Source organism: Monodelphis domestica, chromosome X (genome assembly GCF_027887165.1).
Source record: "Monodelphis domestica isolate mMonDom1 chromosome X, mMonDom1.pri, whole genome shotgun sequence".
In the NCBI taxonomy this organism is placed as follows: domain Eukaryota; kingdom Metazoa; phylum Chordata; class Mammalia; order Didelphimorphia; family Didelphidae; genus Monodelphis; species Monodelphis domestica.
In genome coordinates this window covers 26,263,706-26,289,666 of record NC_077235.1, presented here as the reverse complement: position 1 = coordinate 26,289,666, position 25,961 = coordinate 26,263,706, and the positions used below count along the sequence as shown (strand labels likewise).

At 35.6% G+C, this 25,961-nt stretch overlaps 1 protein-coding gene across 6 annotated transcripts in view; it reads right to left on the bottom strand.

The window, feature by feature from the left end:
- Window positions 1–25,961, bottom strand: part of RPS6KA6 (ribosomal protein S6 kinase A6) — a 113,521-nt gene that overhangs the window by 78,173 nt on the left and 9,387 nt on the right. For 5 of the 6 annotated variants that reach the window (XM_056809168.1, XM_007507395.3, XM_056809167.1 and 2 more), the window contains exon 2: window positions 13,846–13,902. The exons of the other annotated variant lie outside the window; for it this stretch is intronic. In XM_056809168.1, the coding sequence (XP_056665146.1) occupies window positions 13,846–13,887 (42 nt within the window). In that variant the 5' untranslated portion in view covers window positions 13,888–13,902. The remainder of the gene's footprint in view (window positions 1–13,845; window positions 13,903–25,961) is intronic. 6 annotated transcript variants of the gene reach the window in all.

Here is a 25,961-nt window from a genome sequence, read left to right as displayed (position 1 = left end):
GAGACTGGGTTAAAATCTCTATTTCATATTCTCTAAATATGGGTATTTTAAGTTTCCGTAGGTTAGTTTTACACGTTTTCCCTTTTATCTTTCTGCCAGATGTCCAATTCTGAGAGAATATTAAAATCTGTAATTGAGTCAACTTTTCTTTTGTGAATTTAGATGCTATTCCATTTGGAGCATATATATTTAGTATTAATGAGGGAAGAAAAGGACAATAAGCTGGGGACTTTCCTCTACATCTCTGAGCACTACACAGAGACCAAAGAACATATGGGCTTCCCATAATCCCTTGTTTTTGTTATATGACTGGCCTACAACCTTTTCCAATCATAAATCTTCTCTGATGCTATGAACTCCTCTCCTACACAATTCTTCAATGTTAATATGCCGCAGCCTACTAACAACCACCACACACTTCTCCATTGCCCTTTATGTGACTCACAGCTTTAATTCTTTGGAGACTGATAATAGTCTATGACTTGCAACCACATAGCATCACTAGAAGAGTATTAATGTGAAAAAGATGAACTTTCCTTTGAGGGAGAAGCTTGGAGTCATTCAGAAGACTGCATCATTCCCCAAATGCACTCTAACCTGCGTTCTTATTTGTTTCCATATCAGTAATCAGTTGTTTTGTTAGATATTTATCAGACACTTTCATTTTGTGGCCTTATTTGGTATTCACCATGTCCTGCAGACTTTTTTTCTTGCAGAAAGTACTCAGCCATAGGCAGGAAGCATCTGTATTTTCAACACACTTTTCACCTTTCTCATTTCTTTCTCCTAAATCATGATTTCCAACACATTTTTGCCATCTTTCTCTAGGCCTGCCCTTGGATTGAAGGCACAAGTATTAAAGTACACACTGATTTAATTTGGAAGGTATTCTCAAGTTCTGTGTAGAATTTTCCCTAACTAGACTGTAGGCTGATTCTCGGAAACTAGTCTATTGTTGGTACTGGATATGAAGTCATTCCAGTATGGTACAATGTTCTAGACTTTGTACTCTGTTGGCATATAGCTATATAACGAACTGAAATCTCATGCATTAAATGGATTTGGCATATGATCTCTGAAGATATGATATCCTGGAAATTTTAGGTTCTTAGAAATATTTTAGGGTAACATAGGCTATGTTTACTTCCTGCTTTATGTAATCTCAAGGGTAAATTCTACCTGGTGGGACCAAGGGGTATAAAATTCTGCCCATGACATTATCACAGAACAGCTTTCTCTAACACTGCAAGCTCCTCTCCACTTCCCAAGAAGTTCTGCCACAGTAAAATTGGGCAGCTGCTTCCTATATGCCCACAATTGATAACTGCAAATGAATTTCTGGATGAAGACATCAAATATACATGGCAGATAGCCAGAAATAATTCAGTATGTCAAATAATAGTATCTAGTCATTCACATAGACTCTGCAAACTTTTAATGATTCCAAAGTGTTCTGATTCAGGGCAGAACTTGCTTGCCTCCTCTATGGTCTCAACTATACAAGTTTCTGATCTGGGTTTGGGTCTGAGGAACAGCAGAATGCTGCTAAACTCAGCCCCTATCAGCCAGTTTGGAAGCTTTGTTGGTTCAGAGGACAGAGACAGAAGCTCCCCTCTGGTCTGGGATTCTTTCCCTAGTTAAAACTCTGTAGATAGAACAAGATGCTGGAAATACGAACTCATTCTGCTCCTGAGGGCTGAACCCTAGCACTGCTTCTTGCTCATGCCACCCAGAGCATTTCTACCAGGGAACATTTTCCCCAAGGGTAAATTCTTAGTCTGCCTTGAACTGTACCCTAAAACTGAGAAGTGAATGACAGCTCTGTTCCTTGGCATATGTCTCCATCTCAGTAGCCAACACAGAACAGTCTGGTGATACGCTGTTATGGATCTGGGACATCCTCTTGTCCTGGTTCAGAACCTCCCCCTCTTGCCATGGGAGAGCCAAGGGGTCAATGAGCTCATGGCTTGACCCCATCCCTAGTGTCCACAAACATCTTTGTCTCTCTATGCAGACCCTGACTGGGCAAATTATTCACTTTGACTTTTTCTGGATCTCCCCTTCAGAATTAGGTATAGCGCATTTTTTAGATTTGTATGGAAGAGTGTGTCAGTTTTTTGGGTTGGGGGGTGTCTCTCTATACTTTCTGCTATTCCACCATTATTTTGTACATGAAAATACTGACACTCAAAGGTGGCAAGTGACTTACAACAGCCTCCTAAGTGGTCTCTCTGCATCTAGGCTCTCACCACCAGTCCATGCATCCCTTAGCTGCCAAAGCACTTTATCTTAAGTGCAGATCTGAGCATGTCATGTCCCCTCTTCAATCACCTTCAGTGGCTCCTTATTGTCTCTAAGATAAAGTATAAAACATCACCTCTTCTGTTGACCTTTTAAAACCCTTCACCATCTGGTTCCAAGCAATTTCCCAGCCTAACTGGGATATAACTACCAATTTGTGAGACAACCCAAATGGCCTTCTCTGTTCTTCACACGACACTCTATCTCCATCCTTCTATACTGGCTGGCATTAAAGCTTGGAATGCATGACTCCTGCCCCTGACTCAAAGAAATCATCTTTGCAAGAAATAAGCAAGAGATATTATTTGATCAAATACCTAGTAATAGAATAGAGACATAAAGTTTAACTAAAACAAAGGAAGAACCAAAAATCTTATAACTATTAATTTTTGATAACTATCTTAATGTTACTATATATACAAGTAGTCACTGGTTTTCATAATACAGTATAATGCTTAGTTTGCATACTTCAAATATTTTGGTACATTTGTAGTAAATAAGCAAATAAAAATCTAATGCACCTTCTCCTCATGTCAAAACAAGATATTGTTGAATTAGAGAATAAGTTTTTAAAGGAATAAACATAATTTATGGTAAAATGATAAGAAATTTCATTTAGTCAAATTATAAAAGTATATGTTAGAAAGCAATATTTGTGGTTTGACATGTAGTATTAACTCACAAAACTGCAACACGCAACACATTTCTCTTATAATTAGAGAGATGCAAATCAAAACAACTCTGAGGTATCACCTCACACCTAGCAGATTGGCTAACATGACAGCAAAGGAAAGTAATGAATGCTGGAGGGGATGTGGCAAAGTTGGGACACTAATTCACTGCTGGTGGGGTTGTGAACTGATCCAACCATTCTGGAGGGCAATTTGGAACTATGCCCAAAGGGAGCTAAAAGAATGTCTACCCTTTGATCCAGCCATAGCACTGCTGGGTTTGTACCCCAAAGAGATAATAAGGAAAAAGACTTGTACAAAAATATTCATAGCTGCACTCTTTGTGGTGGCAAAAAAAATTGGAAAATGAGGGGATGCCCTTCGATTGGACAATGGCTGAACAAATTGTGGGTATCTGTTGGTGATGGAATACTATTGTGCTCAAAGGAATAATGAGCTGGAGGAATTCCATGTGAACTGAAACGATCTCCAGGAACTGATGCAAAGTGAAAAGAGCAGAACCAGGAGAACATTGTACACAGAGACTGATACACTGTGGTACAATCGAATGTAATGGACTTCTCCACTAGTGGCAATGCAGTGATCCTGAGCAAACTGGAGGGATCTATGAGAAAAAACACTATCCACATTCAGAGGAAACACTGTGGGAGCAAAAACACTGAAGAAAAGCAACTGCTTGGCTACAGGGGTCGAGGGGATATGATTGGGGATGTAGACTCTAAATGAACATCCTAGTGTAAATGCCAACAACATGGAAATGGGTTGGAATCAAGGACACATGTAATACCCAGTGGAATTGTATTTTGGCTATGGGAGGGGTGATGGGAGAGGAGGGAGGAATAGAAAAAGATTTTTGTATCCAAGGAATAATGTTTGAAATTGACCAAATAAAAAAATAATGTTAATTTAAAAAACTGCAACACATTTAATTGGTCTTTTTCAGCTGAATGATATTTTAAACCCAAGTCACCAAAGCCATCTAATTTTCATGCTATGATATATATTGTGGCAGTCAATCCCAAAGAAATAGGGTGGTCAAGCAGTAATCCAAACTGCTTTCAAGGAGTAGTACACTGAGGCTATATTTAGCTTTTCTATCATAGTCCCTATATTACTTCCTGTCCCCATCCTTCTCCTTCTGGATTTACAAGCTTCAGGACAATCTCACTGAGGAACAGGGAAATTGTCTATATTCAGATCTCTGAGGTTAGAATATGTGCATCTAAGGCTATATAAACTAGTAGTGCCATACTATTATCATAAAATTAAGGAATATAAGTGGTGTTTTAAAGAGGAAATGGAAAAACAAAGTAGAGACTGAAAAACCAGAGACTGAGCAAATCAAGAAGGGAGGATACAAAGCAGAACAACAAGATTGCTTCTCAACTGAATGGGAGCTGACCAGTCAGCAGGGTGAAATCATCACAGAAAATCCACAAAGACAGCACGCCCTCCCACCTGTAAGCAACAAAGGGTCCTTCAGAAGGGACTCAGCCAGTTTCATTGCTCCTACCATGTACTTTCAACATCAAACATACAACATATGGGATTACAGATATAAGCCCATTTTCCTAGCAGAAGCCTCTGACACATATTGGCTGTGTGAATGTCTCCAGGAAATGCTACAGATAAAGTTGTAGAGCAGGTGCCAGTTTGCTTTGGTGGAAGGACTTCTTCACTAAGATGAAATTGCAGGTCTGAAGCTAAAAAAGGAGGGGGGCATATGAAAGGTGGGCTCCATCTGGAGTTCAAATTAGGGCAAGGAAATAAGAATAGTGAAGGAATTACGGTTAAGAACTCTCAACCACACCATGTAGCATTCCAGCAATAAGTCAGTCAACAAGTATTTAAGTATTTGTTATATGCCAAATAGAAAAACTGTACCTGCTTTCAAGGTGCTTACATTCTAATGGGGGAAGACAACATATTAAAAGGAGCTGAGAGGTTGGCAGGAGGCAAAGGGAGGGGGATGAGAGGGGGATTCAGATACCATCACTTCTTTCTCTGGAGGTGAAGAGCATTTTTCATCTTAAGTCCCTTTGGTATTGTCTTGGATCACTGAATTGCTGAGAATAGCCAAATCAGCACACAATATTGTTGTTACTGTGTACAATATTCTCCTGTTTCTGTTCATTTCATGGCATCAGTTCAGGTAGGTCTTCCCAGTTTGTTTTGAAATCATCCTGCTCTTCATTTCTTATAGTACAATACTATTCCATTACAACCATATACCACAAATCGTTCAGCCATTCTCTAATTGATGGATATCCTTTGCCACCACAAAGAGCTGCTATAAAGAGTTTTGTACAAATAGGTCATTTTCCCTTTTACAAAATCTCTTTGGAATACAGACCCAGTAGTGGTATTTCTAGGTCAAAGGGTATGAAGGTTTTTAGCTCTTTGGACATAATTCCAAATTGTTCTGAAAATGGCTGTATCATTTCACCAAGTCTACCAAAAGTGAATTAGCATCCCCAATTTTCTCATATCCCCTCCAACATGAGTCATTTTCCTTTAATGTCATATTAGCCAGTATCATAACCATAAGGTAATACCTCAGAGTTGTTTTAATTGGCATTTCTCTAATCAAGAGTGTTTTAGAGCATTTTTCATACGACTACAGATAGCTTTGATATCTTCTTCTGAAAACTTCCCTATTCATATTTTTGACCATTTATTAGTTGGGAAATGACTTGTATTCTTATAAATTTGACTCAGTTCTCTACTTGAGAAATGAGATCTTTATCAGAGACATTTGGTAAAAAAATTTTTTTTCCAGTTTTCTGCTTTCCTTCTAATCTTTTTTGCTACTTTGGTTTTGTTTGGGCAAAATCTTTTTAATGTAATATAATCAAAATTATACATTTTACATCTCATAATACTCTCTATCTCTTATTTGGTCATAAATTCTTCTCTAGTCCATAGATCTGGCAAGTAAACTATTCCTTGCTCCCCTAATTTGCTTATGGTATCACCCTTTATGTCTAAAGCATTTATCCATTTTTTTTACCTTATCCTGGTATACTATGTGAGATGTTGGTCTACACCTAGTTTCTGCCATACTTTCCCAGTTTTCCCAGCAGTTTTTGTCAGTGAGTTCTTTTCTCAAAAGCTTAATGTTTATCAAACACTAGATTGTTCTGGATTACTATGATCATTTACTACTGTGTATTGTGTACCTAATCTATTCTACTGACTTACCACTCTATTTCTTAGCCAGTATCAGATTGTTTTGAGATTTACCACTTTATAATACAGTTTGCCATCTGGTACAGCTAAGTCATCTTCCTTTACATTTTTTCTATTAATTCCTTTTATATTCTTTACCTTTTCTTCTTCCAGATGAATTTTGTTTTTTTCCCTAGCTCTATGAAATAATTTGGGGGTGGTTTGATTGGTATGGCACTGAATAAGTAAAATAATTTAGGTAGAATTGTCATTTTTATTACATTGGCTCAGCCTACCCATCAGCAATGAATATTTTTCCAGTTGTTTAGATGTGACTTTATTTCTGTGAAAAATGTTTTGTAATTGCATTCCTATAGTTCCTGGGTTTGTCTTGGTAGGTAGAATCCCAGATATTTTATACTGTATACTGCTATTTTAAATGGAATTTTTCTTTCTATTCTCTTCCTGCTGAACTTTGTTAGTAATATATAGGAATTCTGATGATTTACATGGGTTTATGTCCTAGTTTTTAATTGATTCTCTAAGTATACCATTATATCTTCTATAAAGAGTGATAGTTTCATTTCCTCACATACTAGTCTAATACTTTCAATTTCTTTTTCTTCTCTTAATGCTATGTCTAGCATGTATAAGATAATATTTAATAATAGCGGTGATAATGCACACCCACAGGTCTCTCCTGACTTTATTAGGAAAGCTTCTAGCTTATCCCCATTACAGATAATGCTCACTAAGGGTTTTATGTAGATACTACTTATCATTTTAAGGAAAGCCCCTCTAATTCCTATGCCTTTTAGTGTTTTTTAATAGGACTGAGTGCTGTATTTTGTCAAATAAAATTTTCTGCAGCTCTTGAGGTTATTATTTTTGTTGGTCCTGTTATTGATATAGTTAATTATGATAAATTTCCTAATACTGATCCAGTCCTGCATTCCTAGTATAATTGCTGTTACTGCATACCTGTAAAATATCTAAACGATCTACTTTTGGATGATCTGCCCTCCACAGAATTAGTGTTCAGCTCTCCTTGGCTCAAGGGATAAGGAAATAGAGTCCCTGCAAGAACCAGGAAGTATATGTTTGGCACAGAGGGCTGAAGTTGTCAATTTTTTTTAAATTGTAGGTTTTATAAAATAAGAACCTTTGGTAGTAAAGCTTTGCAATTAGGCTCATAGGATCACACAGTTGGGAAACTTATCTAGAAACAAATGTAGTACTTACCTAGTGTTAATGGAACATAATAATTTAATTGATAATCATCTTAAAAAATTATTATGATTTTGGCATTTAAAAAACAATCTTCTGTCAAGGCATAAAGCATTTAACAAATAAGATAAAATCCATATAAATCACCAAATCACTAGGTATGATCAATGAGATACAATTATCATACTTACTCTGGAAACTACATTAAAAAAATCTACTCATGTCAGCTACCATTCATTCCCACAAAAGCATCATATCAAATAACAGGTGAACAGAAATAACTTCAACAACCTCTCATTTGTTATTAGATGGTTCCCCTATTTCATCAACTATGAAAGAAAAGCAATATGACATTTTCTTCCCTAACATTTATGTTGCTATTCAATCATTATATGGGAGAAGCAAAAGGTGAGAGATGTGAATGACATTTCTCTACAATAAGGCCGCTTTCAGATAATTAGCAAAGACTGTTTAACTCATAACTTACCAAAATGAGAAGACATATTTGAATTAAAAAGTATTTGTTTGCAGTAAATCTAGCATAGGGGTTCTTAACTTAAAGCTTGTGAACTTATTATTTATATATATATATACATATATACACACATATATATACATGTATATACACATACATATGCGTGTGTTGATGATAGCATTTCAATATCATTGGTTCCTTTTTGAATGGTACATATTCTATTTTATACATCTGAAACCATTAATCTCAGAAAGGATGTCCATAAGTGTTACAAGACTTCCAAAGGGATCCATGACACAAAAAATAGTCAAAACCCCTCATCTAAGATACTTTGTGCTACATTTTATCCTAATTTCATTATATAGGCTCAGAAAAATAACAGTGTTAAAACATCTTATGTGACATGGTAAATTTTTCTAAGCAATCATGTTAATCTACAAAATTAACAATAGAAGACATTGAATGGTTTAACTAAAATAATCAATCATAGGGCTAAAAAGGCTACAAAGCAGTCTTAGTCTACAAAAGTACAAAAAGTTCACATTCTGAGAACAGTATGAAATAATGTTGAAAGGCCTCTGCAACACAGGACTAAACCATTATCATCAGCATTTAAGATACTGATCAGCATCATCACCATAGAATATAACACATTTAGAGTGGAGAATATTAAAAAAAGGAGACTATTATACATTTATTAGGTAGGCTACCCTGGCATTTTAGAATTTTGATTTAAAAAATTAGTGTTTTAGCCTAAGAGACCCAAAAGTAAAAGGTTAATCGAATAGACATTGTCCTCTCTCATATGCCCTGCTGTTAAGAGAAAATTACAAATTCTTATAAGTCTAACTAGGGCTTTTCTGTTGCTGATTTCCTGGCGTGACTTGGAACAAATTCCTTCACCTCTCTAGACCTCAGTTTCTGTATCTATAGAATTAGAGGCTGAGTCAGTTGACCAGTAAGATGTCTTTTACATTTGGCATTATAAAATTTCTATGATTCTGTTGTGGTTCACAGCATCTGTTAATATACATTAAAATTGAAATCAATCCAATGTTTATTAATTGCCTGTTATGTGCCATGTACTGTGCAACAGAAATAAGACAGTATTTTCCTTGAAGGAGTTTATATTCCAATAGAAGGGACAAGACGCATACACAAATAAATCATGTTATAAGAATAAAATGACAGTGGCAAGAAGAAAGAAATTTTGCATATGTGGGAAAGTTTCAGCAAGGATGTGGCATTTAAGCTGGACCTAAAGGAAAACAATGGGCAGGGAAGTGAGTAAGCCATTCAAAGCCAAGAAGCAGGGGTCAGGAATGGCAGGATCCAACTAGAGAGTGGCCAATAGTTCTGTTTTTGGACAAGAAAGTGATATGGTCCAACACATGAATCAAGATCACTTTATCAGTCATGAAAAGGATGGACTGAAGAGAAGAAGCAGTTAGTCCAGTTGAGAAGCTATTACATTACTCTAGGGGAAAGGTAATAAGGGCCTGAACTAGGGTGGTAGCTATAGGAGTTGTTACTATTGTGCTGTTCATTCTAGTTTTTGTTTACCCAATCTCTTTATTGAAACTTGAGTTCCAAATACATAACTACCTCTCCACCCTTACACATTATAAACATCAGTGACATTCCATTTGCTTATTACCACATGATACTTTGCTCAAGATAACTAAGACAACCTTCTTGTTTGCCCTGTTTATTTCTTCATTCTCCCTACAAGTGGATAAACAACAAAGCAAATTAATATTTCTGTTAGCTCATATTATGTAATACGTCTTAGACAACCTTGATTTGCAGTTTATTTATACTTCATCAAATAAAATCAGGACTTAGAATAGTTATTAATGTTATTCATGAAAGCATAAATCTCTTACTTTGATTTTGCTAGAAATGAGCGAACTATCACAAGGTTATCAGTTCTGATGTTGGAAAATTTTTACAAATATACATTTCAAAGAAATGTCCTGGCTACAAAGGGCTATAAAACAGTGCAAACCCTTTGACTCAGAAATACCATTGGTTTGTACGAGGTTTATACCCCAAAGAGATAAAAAAAACAAAAGGGGGAAGGACCTATATGTACAAAAATATTTAAAACAGCTCTTTTTATGGGAACAAAGAATTGAAAGTGAGATGATACCCAACAATTGGGAAATGGCTGAGTAAGTTATAGTATATGATTGTAATGGAATACTATTGAGCTGTAAAAAATAACAGGCAGGAGGGGCTCAGAAAAAACTGGACTTACACAAGCTGAATCAGAATGAAGTAAGCAGAACCAGAACACTGTACAGTGACAGGAATACTGTACAATGAACAACTGTGAAAAACTTAGCTATTTATACTCAGTAAGACAATGATCCAAAACAATCCCAAAGGACGCATGATAAAAAATGCCATCTGCTTCCAGAGGAAGAACCTATGAAGTGTGAATCCAGACCAAAGCAAACTTTTTTCACTTTCTTAAACTTTTTTTCTTAGTTTTATTCCACAAAAGGATTAATATGGGAAAATATTTTACAAGATTGTACATGGAAAATTTAGATAAGATTGGCTACCATCTCAGTGGGGGAGTGGGAGGTAGGGAGATTAAAGACTCAAAATTCTTTTTAAAATGTTGAAAATTGTTTTACATGTAATTAGGGAAAAATTAAATTAAAAAAGAATAATCTTGGTTATATGCTTTAGTATTTTAAGATTATCAATTCCTTTGGGTATTTTTTTCAGTGACAAATCAAGATTTGCTGTGGACAAGGCAAAGAATTGGCCTGGTGACTAATCTTCTAGTGATAATTAGCTAAATTGTTCTTTGGATAACAGATACATAGCTCATACTTTACACCTTTTAAGCTTAGTAGGACCTATACAGTTTAAATTGTACTGAAATATGCTTGAAGAATCCAATGTCACCTTCATGGAATATTGAAGCCTTGACTACAATCTAATATGAATCTCTCTACTGACTACAGTGAAAGAAAGAAATCTGCAAACTGCCTCCATGAAAAAGAAAAATAAGAATTCTAGCATCAAGGTTGATTCTGTCCTCATCCAATCTACAAAAAACAAAATAATCCTACTGTCTGAACTAGAAGTATCTGAATAGAGAGAACATAGGGAAGGAGTATGGTGCAATGGAAAGAATGGTAGAACCTGGGTTCTATCACTTACTATCTAGTCAAGTCACTCTTCGCTGGGCCTCAGTTTCCTCATCTATAAAGCGAGGGTGTTGTACTAGATTCCTTCTAAGGTTCATACCAGTACTAAATCTGTGATCTTAAGATTGTCATATGCAGACAATAAAATTTCATAGCAATAGTAACTGATAATTATACAGTGTTTTGAAGCTAGTGCTAAGTGTTACAAATATATAATCTCATTTAAGCTTCTAACAATTTGAATGTAGATTGTCAGCAGAACAAGATTATCCTATGGATCTTAAATAAAGAATCAGGTTTTGAATGAACTTTTTTTATAAAAGGAATCCAATAGGCATCTCAGTGGTTCAGAGGACAGAGAACCAGGCCTGGAGACAAGAGGTCCCAAGTTCAAATCTAGCCTCACATATTTCCTAGTTGTGTGACCCTGGACAAGTCACTTACCCCTCTTGCCTAGCCCTTACTGCTCTTTTGCCCTGGAACCTGTACTGGGGATCAATTCTAAGATAGAAGGTTTAAAAAAAGAAAAGAAAAATGGAATCCCTGAAGACTTAATGCAGAGACCTCATAGCTGGGTAACTTTATATTGCTCTCCACCCTTTTATTGAAGAGAGAATTATAAAAGAAAAAAACAAGGTCTTAGCAAAAATTATCAGAGGGTCCACAAAACATTAAAGATCTAATGTCTGAGGAAGTGATATCCTCCATAACAAAAGATCTTCCAACAACAGCTGGATAAGCCATGTCGTAAAAGAAACTTCTCACTGGATATAGGCTGGCCTTGATAGACTGATAGGGTCCTTCTAATACCAAGATTTTGCCAATGTGTCCAATTAAGAACCAGTATTTATTTGAATTTATCAATCAATTCAAATGCGGGGACTAGTTGTTCCATAGAGACCCAGATAATCTAACATCAACTGCAACTTAAGATAAATAACACAATAAACACACACATAGATAGACATGTCCACATACTTCTATAGTAACCAAAAAAAATATAAGACAAGAAATATAGTTCCCAACTTAAGTGTTCATCTTTTAAGATAAGTGAGAAACCAGTCAAATTTACAAAATATCAAGCTATTCCCCAATCAACAAATGGTCAAGGGATATGAATAAGCAGTTCTCAGATGAAGAAATCAAAACTATCAATAATCACATGAAAAAGTGTTCTAAATAACCTCCTGATTACAGAAATGCAAATTAAAACCACTCTGAGGTCCCATCTTATACCTAGCAGACTGGCTAATATAGGAGCAAAGGAAAGTGATAGATGTTGAAGGGGATGTGGCAAAATTGGGACCCTAATACACTGCTGGTGGAGTTGTGAATTGGTCTAGCCATTCTGGAGGACAATTTGGAATTATCCACAAAGGGCTTTAAAAGAATGCCTGCCCTTTGATCCAGCCATACCACTGTTGGGTTTGTACCCCAAAAAGAACATAAGGAAAAAGACTTATACAAAAATATTTAGAGCTGCACTCTTTGTGGTAGCAAAAAATTGGAAAAAAAATTTAATCCCAAAAAATTGATTGGGGAATGACTGAACAAATTGTGGTATCTGTTGGTGATGGAAATACTATTGTACTATAAGGAATGATGAACTGGAGGAATTCCATGTGACCTGGAAAGACCTCCAGGAATGGATGCAGAGCGAAAAGAGCAGAACCAGGAGAACATTGTGCACAGCGATTGATACATTATGGCACGATCGAATGTAATGGACTTCTCTACTATTAGCAATGCAATGATCCAGGACAATCCAGAGGAACTTATGAGAAAGAATGCTATCCACATCAATAGAAACAACTGCGGGAGTAGAAATGCAGAAGAAAAACATATGATTGATCACATACTTCGATGGGGTTATGATTAGGGTTTTGATGTTAAAAGATCACTCTGTTGCAAATATGAATAACATGGAAATACGTTTTGAACAATGATACTTGGATAATCCAGTGGAATTGCTCATCAGCTCTGGGATGGGAGAGAAGGGGGAGGGGGGAATCATGAATCATGTAACCATGGAAAAAAATTCTAAATTAATTAATTAATTAAAAAAAGAAAAATAAGTGAGAAACCAATGAAATAATAGAAGTTAACCAATAATAATGTGAGGTTAAAATAAAAAATTTCTATTGCCAAGACAATAACCCTTTAAACCACATCTCAGGATAATACTAGATAGAATCACTCTAAAAGGTCTTAATGTCAACAGTATTGCTGCAGTTCATCTTTTCTATAAGCAGTTTGCTTTCATGGCAATAGTCAGTCTTGAAAGGCCAGGATTGGCTTTTTAAAAACTTTTTTAAGGTCTCTGTTCATGAAATGTTAAAACCTAGTGGAAGACCACATACATGTGGGCTCGATCTTCTAAGGAGAATTTCTAGGAGGATGTGGCCAAGATCTCAGGATAACAACTCTAGATCTAGAAAGGCTCTTAGAAGCTTCTTGTTTTACAGATGAAGAAGTGGGGGCCCAGAGAACAAAGGTAACTTGCTTGAAGTAAGAAAGCCAGGAAGTGGCCTAACCAGGCCTCAAAATGAGCTTCTCTCATTCCAAAATGGAACATCAAGACAAGACAGAATGAAAGCTGTAGTACTGGAAAGAATGGCCACAACACCAAATCCTTGATCTCATCCAAATACCAAAGTATTTAGAGGAGAAAGCTTTGTTTCTACATTTCAGAACAAGATATTTTGAACAAAGAAACCCTAAACAGCCAAGTATTAGGCATATATTACCAAGTTAAAAAATCTATATGCAAAAACTTTTGAGATAAGAAAAAACTTGAGTCATTAAGAATACTCACATGGTAGGTATACGGTTCCCCTTCATCCATTGGCTCAACCATTTTAAGACCATTCAGCTGAAAAACATATTTAAAAATTGAAGTTTCAAAGTATTAATTTAATAATAAAAACCACTTAGAACAAAGATGTAATTCTCAGAGGCATTACACTTTGCAACTTAATGAGATTAATGCCTATTAAAGCATAAACAAAAGGCCATGGAGCTAAAAATATTATGATAATGAAAATAACACTAATCAAAGATGCTGAGAGTTTTTTTAAGGAGAACTGATTTCAATGGCTTTACAGTCCATTTCAAATAATACTGTGTAGTCCTTTCCTAATAAAACCAACAATATGTAATAAGTAACTAGAACTATATGACCTACGTTGTGAGCATTACAGCAAGATGAAGCTTTTTTCCTAACAACTAATTACTTACTGGGTTCTATTCAAGACTGCCACCAACCAAATACCTGATAAGAAAATGAAAAGGAAAATATGCCACAGAAGGTACCTATTCCAAGGTATATTTGAAAGAAATTAGGTTAGAAATAGTTTTATACATTTGAGCTAGGCTGGATCCCTCCTTTTCCATTATATTCAATTAAATGTTATGATAATATCTAACAAAGCATGGAAAATAGAAATAACTGGTCATGTTAACAAAAATTGGTTGTGTAAACAAGGCTTAATGCAGATATTAACTCTCCAAGTATTACATCTAAGTCCTAGTAGACACAAAGAACTTTATATTTGAGAAAAGCACATGATACTAGTACAATAGTCTGGAAAATGAGAATTCATGGTGGCTCTTGCCTAAGAGGAATTAACTGCCTATCTTTCAGACAAATCATTTCCTATATTTACTAAACATCTATGTTCTAAAGAATTAAAGGTCTAATATATACCAAGAAAGATTTAACTACTCACTGTTAAATATTTTACTCTAGCTGTTACTTTAAAAATGAAACTAAATTTGAAGGGTGATTTATACTACAAAAGCTTCCACAATACAAAGGGACTAAACAATTCTAGTTTTTAACTAACATAATTCCTTTTAGAATACCATGACAAAGCAAAGTCAAGGCAGGTATTTTATTCAGTTCACTATAGTAATTAATTAGAGCAAAAATTTTAAAGCAATTATCATAACACTGCTACCCTCATGTATTTTTACATACTGTCTTCAGTAAAAAGATAAAATATTGCTCAATACTGCCCCATTTCTGCCCTATCCTACCATTCAAACAGTATGAGGAATGTTTTGGCCCACAAAGTATAATTTCTAATTAGCCTTTCTGAAGAAAAACATTCCAAGTTTTTGTAAAAGACTGCCTGAAGGCGTACGTAAACTCAAAGTTGTAGTCACTTGAAACTTCTTTACCAACCCTACAGAAGATGCATGAAAACATTTGATTAAAGAAAAACCATCGGGGGCAGCTGGGTAGCTCAGTGAATTGAGAGCTAGCCCTAGAGATGGGAGGTCCTAGGTTCAAATCTGGCCTCAGACACTTCCCAGCTGTGTGACCCTGGGCAAGTCACTTGACCCCCATTGCCTACCCTTACCACTCTTCGGCCTTGGAGCCAATACACAGTATTGACTCCAAGACGGAAGGTAAGGGTTTTAAAAAAAAAGAAAAGAAAAAAAAGAAAAACCATCACCACGAATGTACCTGAAAGATACTGGAGTAGCTACTTCAATAAGCATTTATAATGTACCTATATACAGATAACACACTATACTAGACCATGAGGGATATAAAGGAAGGCAAGAGGTTCCTATATTATTCACAATTCATCTTAGCAGAAAGGGGAATCTCTCAGCAATTTGATCTAAATATACCAAAATCTTGTCAGTTATGTTTGTACAAGGAAATTCATTTTTGGTTGTGAGTTACGCTAAGATGGGCAGTGATACTCCTTCCAACTCTGAAATTTTGACTTGAGTGAAACTATAAATAGAAAGTCCAAATAATTGAAGTTGTACTATATAATCAACTCTTTACTACCTACAGGGAGGGTCAATATTGCTTTTTTAATTGTTGATGAAACTCCAACTGTCCTTCTCTTCAAACCTAGTATTGACTTACTCAACATGAAGCTGTAGTCCTAAAAACAGGAGGAAAATCAATCAGAGATTTGAGGAGGTCACTAGATCCTGGGTTCATATACTAACTATAAAGAAAAACGTGCTAAACCAAAACCCTCAATTCCATTTTATTGATCCTCAAACAATATGTGCCCATCAACAATAATAATTGTATAGAACACTAAAATGGATAGGGAAAGGGTTCATATGAAGACTTTTTATAGAGGGAAAAAACACCTATTTATAGGGAGTTTAAGTCTAGGTGACAGGTCCTTATCTTAGGATATGCTGGAACTGAGGTGAAAGAAGGAAATTATTTAGCTGGGCAGTAGAAAGAAATTGAATAGTTTATAGGCTACTGTTGAATTGGTAGTGAAAATGTGGCTTTTTTTCCATTTCAAGAAATGTCATTTTATTATTAAATATTCTGGTCAAATGAATTTCTGTATATATTATACATGTATTATTACCAATGAAAAACTACATGACTCCCCTATATATATTCCACAATCCAGAATAAAAGGCCTTCTTACTGTTCTTTACAAATGATGACCACCACCCCCCAACCTCCATTTTCCCCACTTAGAATTCTTAGTTCCCTTCAAAGATAAACTCAAGTGACATCTTTAATGTGAGGCCGTTCCTGATTACCACTCCAGTTGCTGATGTTCCCCACCCCACTTCAAATAACCCTGTATTAATTTTGTGTATAATTATATTAAGTATATGCTATCTCAGATAGAGGGCAGCTTGGTGGTGCAGCGCTGGACCTCAAATTGGGAAGACTCATCTTCCTGAGTTCAAGTCTGTGCCCAGACTAGTTGTATGATCCTGGGCAAGTCCCTTAACCCTGTTTGCCTCTGTTTCCTTATCTGTATAATGAGTTGGAGAAGAAAATAGCAAATGGCTCCAGTATCTTTTCCAAGTAAATCCCAAATAGAATCACAAAGACTCAGAGATGACTGAAAAATGACTAAACAATAATAATTTCTGACAGGATATAAACTCCTTGTGGTCAGGGTTAGAGGCTTTTATTTTGCCTTTATTTCTAGTAACTACCACAGTACCTGGCACATAAGTCATGATTAATTATCCATCTTTATGTAGGTATAACCAAAAGCAATGAAACCATAGTTTCATTTCATATAATATTTATTAAAAACCTAATATGCATAAGAAACTGTTAGGTATAATGGAGAATATATAAATAAGCTCCCTGCTTTCAGGAAGCTTATAATTTAGTAGAGGAGAAAAGACATATTCTATTATAACACATTATATTAATTTGCAAGTAATAACTACCATAAGAAAGGTGGCATGCCAAGTAATAATGGCTTTTCTAGTTTAGAGGTAGAGGGGAGAAGAGTAAAGACAAGAAAGAATAAAGAAATCTGGAAAAACTTCTTTGAAAATATAGTTGAAATAGGACTAGGATGATAGAGGCAAAATTTCAACATGTGATGATGGAGAGAAGAAAAAATAGATGAACATAGGAAAAAATAGGCTGTATTAGTAAATCAGAAAAAGTCTACTTAGAGCAGAGATGACAAGTAGGAGAGTAAGGGGAAATAATGACAGAAAAGTAAGTTTCGGGGTCAAATTGAGGAATTACTTTAGCCTTTAGGCAATGAGGAGCTACTGAATATTTTTTTTGAACATTTGAATAACATGGTCAGAATTCTATGTTGGGGGATTTATGCTGGTAATAAATATGAAGGATTAGAAAACTATGCAATAGTGGAGGCAAGAAATAATGTGGACCTGTACTAGGGTGGTGATTATAAGAATGAAATGAACAGATTTGAGATAAAGTGCAGAAAGGAAATAACAAATTTATAGTGAGACGGAGAAGAAGGAGTCACAGAATTTTAGAGTAAAAAGGAACCACAGTAGCCACTTAGGCCACAATCTATTTGAAAAAAAAAAATCCTCCTCTATTACATACCCAGCAAGTGGTCATTCAACCTCTGCTTGAAGATCCCCTAGTCATTGAAAAAGGAAGTCATATCTACCAAGACAGTCTGTTTCACTTACAGGTAAAGTATTTGAATGTGTTTCCTGTTGCCTAAATTTATATCTTTGTAACCTTTTGTTCCTAGTTCTGCCTTCTACAGCCAAACAGAAGAAAATATGATGGTCTTTCAAATACTTGAAGACAACTATTATATCTCTGAGTCTTCTCTTTTCCAGAATGACCATCACTGCTTCCTTCAGTCAATCATGATGTGACATGGACTCAAGGCCCCTTACCATTCTGACTGACTTTCTTTGGACGCTCTCCAGCTATACTTCCTAGACTGTGCCACCCAGAGCTAAATATGAATGTCTAGAATATAATCTGACGAAAGCAGAGCATAACAGGACTATCACTTAATTGTGACACTACCTCCTCAGTCCCGAATGATATGCCTTCTCTGACAGTATAGTAGAAAGATTGTTAGGTTTGGAACGATGGGACCTGGTTTCCTCTCCGATCTCAACCACTTACTACTATTGATGTAGGACCTCAAATGACTGAATGACTCAGTTGAGCTATCCAGACCTTAGTTTCATCATCCAGAAAATAAGGGGTTTATTCTCTGTGGCCTATGTGGTTCCAGCTCTAAATCCATGGTCCTATGATTCTATATGTAATGATGGACTGATTGGTCAAGAATCTTCTAGAATGTTTTATCTAAGAAGAAAGAACAGGTGAGTTAGGTGATATATCCCTCAAGAAGCAGATGCCAGAAAAAATCAAGTTGAAAAAAACCTCCTCAACAAATGGGTTTAAACTGAGAAGAATAAAGCTTAGCCAAAAGGGCTGGTGGTTTCCTGAACAATTGCAATTAAAGATAAAAGTAGTAATACATTTTGACAAGGCATTTCCAGTAATGTATTACAGGTGACATTGTTAATGTAAACATAATACAAGTAAGCAGAATAATGGTTAAGCATACCCAAAGTAATGAGAACATTATGTATAATATGCATAATAGGTATAGGCAGAGTGGTGTACTAGATGGAGAAAAGGCTTTGAAGTTAGGAAGACCTGGGTTCAAGTCACTAACAAATTGGCTTTGTGACCCTAGACAAATTCTTTTCGTACTCTAGGCCAGAAGTATCATACTTGGGATCCTACAGAACCAGATATAAATGTAATGGGGAAGTATTTCACAAAATAAATAAAAATACAATAGAATATGGATAAGGTCAATATAAGGTTGCCTAAGTCAAAATGTAGCCTTTGGGGATCCTTATGGATAGTTTAGTGACCCCATTTCTATTTGATTATGACACTACTGCAGGTTTAATACCCTATTCCTAATCCTTAGGTAAAATACATATGATATATATAGCATGAGGGCCATATTGATTTAGAATATCAATTCAATGATAAAATTATAAATAGGATTGCTTAATAAGACAGTGAGCAGCAAAGGAAAAATCAGTTTTATGGGGAGACACCATGGTACAACAAAAAGAATGCTAGTTTTGGCATCAGAGGACTTTCATTGTGATTCCCTACTATGTCATTTACTACTTGTTACCTAACCTTTCCAGGGCAGTTTCCTCATCTATAAAAGGAGAGGCCTGGATGGGTGCCTTCTAAGGCTCCTTAGAACTCTATGGATCTATATGTATGATCCATTTTAAAGAAAACATGGTGAGAAACCCAATTAAGCAAGTTTATGAAGGGGGATAGTGGTAGAAGGCCACGTAAAATGCACCAGGAAGAAAGGCAATAGGCTGATAAAAGACAGGCAAGATATACAAGATTTCTGAAACCACTCTTTTCACTGGAAAAGCCAATGGAGTTCTATGTGGAATATACTCTCAGAGCCCAACTATGTTTATTTAAGGAAGTGGAAATGACTGTGAAGAAAGCAGAGATGTGAAAAGTAGCCAGCCTTGAGTAAGGATATCCAGAGGGACTCGTTTATAAGTACCAATCAAGAAGACACGGAAGGAACATATATTAAAGGTATCTGAAGGAGAGGAAGAATGTCAAGGCATGGAGAAAGAAATTTTAGATTTGATTAATATTTTTCTAAAAAGAGAGAACATTTAACAAACTATGTGTTCTAAGGCCTACTTTCTCACTTACAGAACATTTTTAGGAAAATAATCCACATATGCATCTAAGGCACCCTTAACTGAGGGTTATCAGAAAGGAATAGAGAGCTTCAAAGTGTCATTCCAGAGGAAAAAGGTATCTTTATCACTCCACAAGTGTTTGAAAGGTGTCAAGAATACCTGCACTTAATGTGTTCTGGACTTTAAAAAAAAAGTATTAGATTCAAGCCTGGGTAACTAGAAGGCTTTAAAAGAAATAGAAAAATCAGAAAGAGAATAGAAGCATTTAATAAATAAAAGTGTGCTGAATTAAAACTTAGAAGTTTTGAGGAAAACTAAACAGTGAGTTAATTTTTTGTCACCTTGAATTTGAGGTACTAACAGAAAAAAAACTTAGATGTAGATTTTAAATGTAGACTGTTAGTCAGCATTACAAGTTAGAGTGAAGATGGAGATTCTGAGATCTCAGAAGTGGAATGAATTCTGGGTGCTAGAAACCACTTAGTAGTCACTTTTTTGAACACAGAACATCAGACAACTCAACTTTTGCATCATCATGCATGTCTACATCATCTACTATAACCTTCATAAAAATAACTCTCTCTCTCTCTCTCAAACAATGAAATGTATCTGCAATTAATTTGAGAGTTCCCTCAATGAAGATCACAGCCTGACCATCCTGTGTGACTTTTGTCCATGCACTCCCAGAAGTTTATCACAAGAGGCCCACCCAAAGTGCTGATGACCTTGCTCTCTCTCAAATATCCTGAATTCCCATATAAATCCCTTGCTTTTCCCAAGTGATCATTCCATCTTGTCTTCCTATCCTATCATTTCTTTGTAACATTTTTGTAGCTATATATGGCAGCCTCCTCGTATGCCCATTTTTACTGCCCTCCACGTAATGCTCATCTTTAGTTCTTTGGAGGCATACTGTTACAACAAGTAAAAGGTTTGATTTGAAAAAAAATGGGCATTTACTGTTATGAGAAGCTTGGTGGCAGTACAAGTATTTTGCAATTTTCCAAAAGCAATCCAATTTGCACACCTCCTTTTCAACTATGGGCCCAGCTCATTGACTATCTGTATCATTTGTCCCAAGTATACACATTATTGGAGAAGCTCTAGAGATTCTGGGCAACTAATTGCCGTCATTCATTTTTGCCTTTCCTCTGTGGACAGATAGGGCAACCATTCTTCCCTGAATGACTACAAGTCTCTTCTAGGGGACTCTGCAATATCTTAGAGCTTAATATAATCAATCTAACATCATTTCAAAATTATGTATACAGCAAAATAAGTAATGAGCCTACTTTCTATAAGGCAAACAAGAACATCAACTTCACTGCTTTATAATAAGATCTCACATTATTTTAAAATTATATGCTATTGTATATATTCATGGTTCCTGGCTAGTGAGTCCAAATCCTACATGTGCCAGTTTGGGTTCACTATTACATAGCTAAAAACTATACCCTGAATCCCTACAAGACTCCTGAAAATTGTTCATAAAACAGTCTTTGAAGGAATCAGAACAAATTCCATCAACACTTTTAAAAACAAGGTACATATTCTGATATCAGCTGCTATGTCTTCCCATCTGATAACATTCCTATATCAACATATTTAACAAAGTTATCAATATGAACAATAACTTCTAGTAAAGTAAATTATTTTTCAAACAATTATGACAAATACATCCAAAAATGATTATTTTTATCACCCATTAGCCTAGATCAGTGATGGCAAACCTTTTGGAGGGGTGGGTGATATGGGAAATGTCCTCAAATGCACATGGAGAGGGAAAGCAGCCTGTCCCCGTGTCCCTGTAGCTTTCTAGTAACAAATTCTGTGCTGGGGTAACAGTGCACATGCCCACAGAGAGGGCTCTGAGTGTCCCCTCTGGCATGTATTCCATAGGTTCGCCACCATGGGCCTAGCTTCTTTAATGTAAACAGCTGTGTGGCAATATTTCTGATAATTTAAAACTTGTTATTGGCCAAAGGAGATATAAAATGACATTGAGGATAGAGAGCCAAACCTTGCAGTTAGAAAGACTTGGTTGTTCAAGTCCTGCTTTTGCAACACAATAGCTGTATTATCAAGGACAAGTCATTTAAGTTTCTGTGCTCCTGGCAAGTCTCTAAGATTATAAATTACATATTTTTATCAGTAGAGGGAGTTTCTGCAACCAGAGTTCCTTCAACAGATGAGATCACTGGTTCAGCCAAAAATAAAATGGACAAAAACAATATGTTATTTCTTAAACTTATGTAGCATTTTCAAACACACTTCTAAAAATGCTACTCAATTGGAAACTGCATTTCATATTCAGATACAAAAAGGCCTGGGAAGCAAATCAAATAGAACTTCTTGGGAAAAAATTGATGGCCTAAACAAAAATTATTAAGAATAAAAGAATAAAATGACAAACACAAATCAAGGAAGCTTTTGAAAATCAGTATCTGTGTGACCTTGAGTAAGTCACTCAATCTCTGTCAGACTCTGTTTCCTCAAATGTAAAATGAGGATAATAATAGTACCTAATTCCCAAGGTTGTCGAAAGGATCAAAGAGATATTTGTAAATAGCCCTTCACATAGGGCCTATCACATAGTAGTCACTATATAGGATTAGTTTTTATCATTGTGATCTTGATAAGTAGTATTAGAACAAAAAGTTACCCTGGATACAAATTTGAAATATCTATCTAAGAAATTTTAACCTGAATTAAAAGATTACTAATGATCATTTAAACATCTCAACAGGACTTAAGTAGCCTAATAGCCTACATTTACAAAGTTCACAAAGTAGTTAATATATTTTTTTCTACTTGAACCTAAAAAACAACTTTTATGGTAGCTAGTGAAAATAGACATATCCCTATTTTACAGATGAGGAAACTGAGGCTAAGTGATTTTCCAGGGTTACAGAGATAATAAAGGCAAAGCCCAAACAAAAATCCAAGATTTCTGAATTCAAGACCAGTGCTCTTCCCATTACTCCAAAAAGCTTCATGAGAGTTTTAACACTATTCAAAATTACCCAGAAACAGCTAGATGATATATAGGCTTACTATTCAGCCACCACATTTATTCACCTGTCTTTTCCTCAAATATTTTTCTGTAAAAATCTGGCAAAGTTATATCCCACAAGCATCAAAAATCCCTTCTGACATTGCCAAGGTTACTGGTCACCTCAGCTAAAGATGTGTGATTGGTGGTGAACCCATTTGTTTCAAAAGAGGCTTATTGAGTTATTTTGTGGTTCCTTCCTCACTATGTTTCAAACTCCCTAGGGTACAAACATTCTGTGGGTCACCAGAGCCGAAGAATTTGCTACCCAGTGGCCAATATTCTGATGATGCCACATGGCTATGAATCACAGGACATTACAATTTCCAAAGCACCAAAACTGTGAATGGCCCAAGAGCAATGGAAAGATTCATAATAGGTATATGCAGGCTGAAGCACATTACTAATAATGATCTGTAAAAAGTAGAACAGGAGAAAACATAATATATCTAATTAGAAAATGAGGTAGGCCAATCATGTAATAAGAGAGAGATGAGACAGATAGCCCAAGTGTGGATACTAGTATCCACAAAATATTAAAAGACCTTGGGATGGGTAGATTCTCAAAGGGGGCTTTATGTAAGGAAATAGACAAGAGTAACCCAAGATGAGAAGATATGGATAAGCTGTGATCTATACTAATGGAGGGATTATGCATATTGATGAGCTCACAAATCCATGCACATACTAAAGGCAATAACTAGAACAAATAAAATTCCATTTTTGGAAAAATTTCAAAACACAAATGATCATTCCTAACAACAGTAAAGCACTATAGAATGCAGGCAGTCTCTTTTCTCATAGATTAAGCTTTTGAATGTCAAAACAATGTTCAGGCCATAATCATATAAATTCAGAGTCACTTCCAGAAGTACATTTCTTACACTTAAATCATTCTTTGATTCATGTCCTATCCTTAAGAATTCCATTGAAGAAAAGCCTTTATTTCACAAATAAATGTCCAAGGTGGAAAATAAAGAAATGTACATGTACTGTTATTGTCGATCTGATGTTGAAATCATATGAAAATAACTTTCTTTAGAAGAGATTTCCTTAATAACTCAAAAGCATTTTCCAAAGCAGAGTCAATGGATGATGCTCTATAGTATAAACACTGGAATAAAGAGCAGTTTGGATCAGACTCACATATATCAGTCTACTATAAGATTTTTGAAAATTTTCATTTGCACAGAAAAGAGAAAAATAATTTCCAAGCATTCACCTAGGCATATTATATATTAATTTGCTGCAATGGCCTAGTCACATAAAAGTCTAGGAGTCACTTCAAATCTATTACTACTATATATTGTTCTTGTCAATAGAGGCTACAAGCTTCCCCCCCCCCAATCCCTGTGTATATAAAAACATATGCATGGTTTTATACAATGGCATATGATCAGGACTACTGTTCAGCATATACTTTTTTTTTCTTTTCACAGAAAGTCCATTTTAAGGATGCCACCTACATTTAGATTATTAGACCATTGGCTTGCTGCTGTTATTGCTTCTAATGGCAATCATCAAGGGGGAAAAATCATATTGGGGGAGGAATCTTTACTTTCTCAAAACGGAAAGGTGGGAGAAAATATGTAAGAGAAGAAAGGGCACAAGTAAGTATGGTTTCTAGTTTGTGGTTTACTGATAAAGAACAGACCTATGGAAAATTTATATACCCTATTTCACAGTATTATATACATAAGAATATGTGCAAAATCCTTAGTGGGGAGAGTGATAGGAAGAGATTGAGAGCAAAAGAGAGAGTAGATGAACAGATGACAAGGGAGAATAGAGGAAAGGACTAGTCAGGAAGGAGGGAGGTAAACAGATAACAAGGAAAAGGAAACAGGATGAGTAAAACAAAGCAACACGAGAAAACCATTCTTCACAACAAAATTTTTACAATAAACTATCAAAAATCCCTGTGCTCTCTAAAATTGATTAAGTATGTAAAAACATTATTTCTATGACTTATAAGAGGGAACATGGCCTAGGAGATAAGAGGACAGGCCAAGGAACCAAGGAGAGCCAGGCTTGAGTCCTTTCTGACACCTAATAAATGAATGACCCTGGACAAGTCACTTAACTTTTAAGTGCCCCCAGGCAACCAGTAAAACTATCAATTACCAACAAGGTTCCACTGGACTTTCCAAACCAGGAAATTGATGGAATCACAGGCTTGGCCTCCCTGTCCCAAGAGAGGCATATAGGAAATTAAATTTAAATTTATGAGGTAGTGAGGTAGGTAGTGTTAGGCCTGAAGTCAGGAAGACCCAAGTTCAAGCCCAGCTTCAGGACAATTACTAGATGTGTGACCTTAAGCAAGTCACTTACCCACTGTCAGCCTCAGTTTCCTCATCTTTTTTAATGAGAATAATAACATCACTTACCTCCAAGGGTTATTGTGAAGATAAAATGAAATATTAATCATAAAATGCTTAGTACAGTGTCTGGCACATAATAAGCACTTAAAATGTTAGCTATCATCATCATCATCATTATTAAATAAATTTTATAAAAAGTTAAAATTCTAAAAAATACCTGTTGATTGCAATAAAATAACTTTCCAATTGTGATATATATCAAACCCAAATAACTCTCCTGAAAAAAAAATTGTTCAGGTTTCTTTCCAATCTAAATAAACTACTGAGAACTAAATCAATATATCAACTCAGGCGCATGCCACATCTGCTTCAGTACACAGGGGTTTGTGTGTATCCTTATTAATGAAGCACTGAAAAAGAAATCCTGGGCAGGATAAAACAAATCTACATGATTTAATACTATGAGGACTAAATTTTCTATCATTTTACATTCCCCACAAACAAACTTGATTTTATCATTTTAGTTCATCATAAAATAATCTTTCGGAGTGCCTAAGTGGCTCAACAAAACATAGCCAGGCCTGGAAATAATAG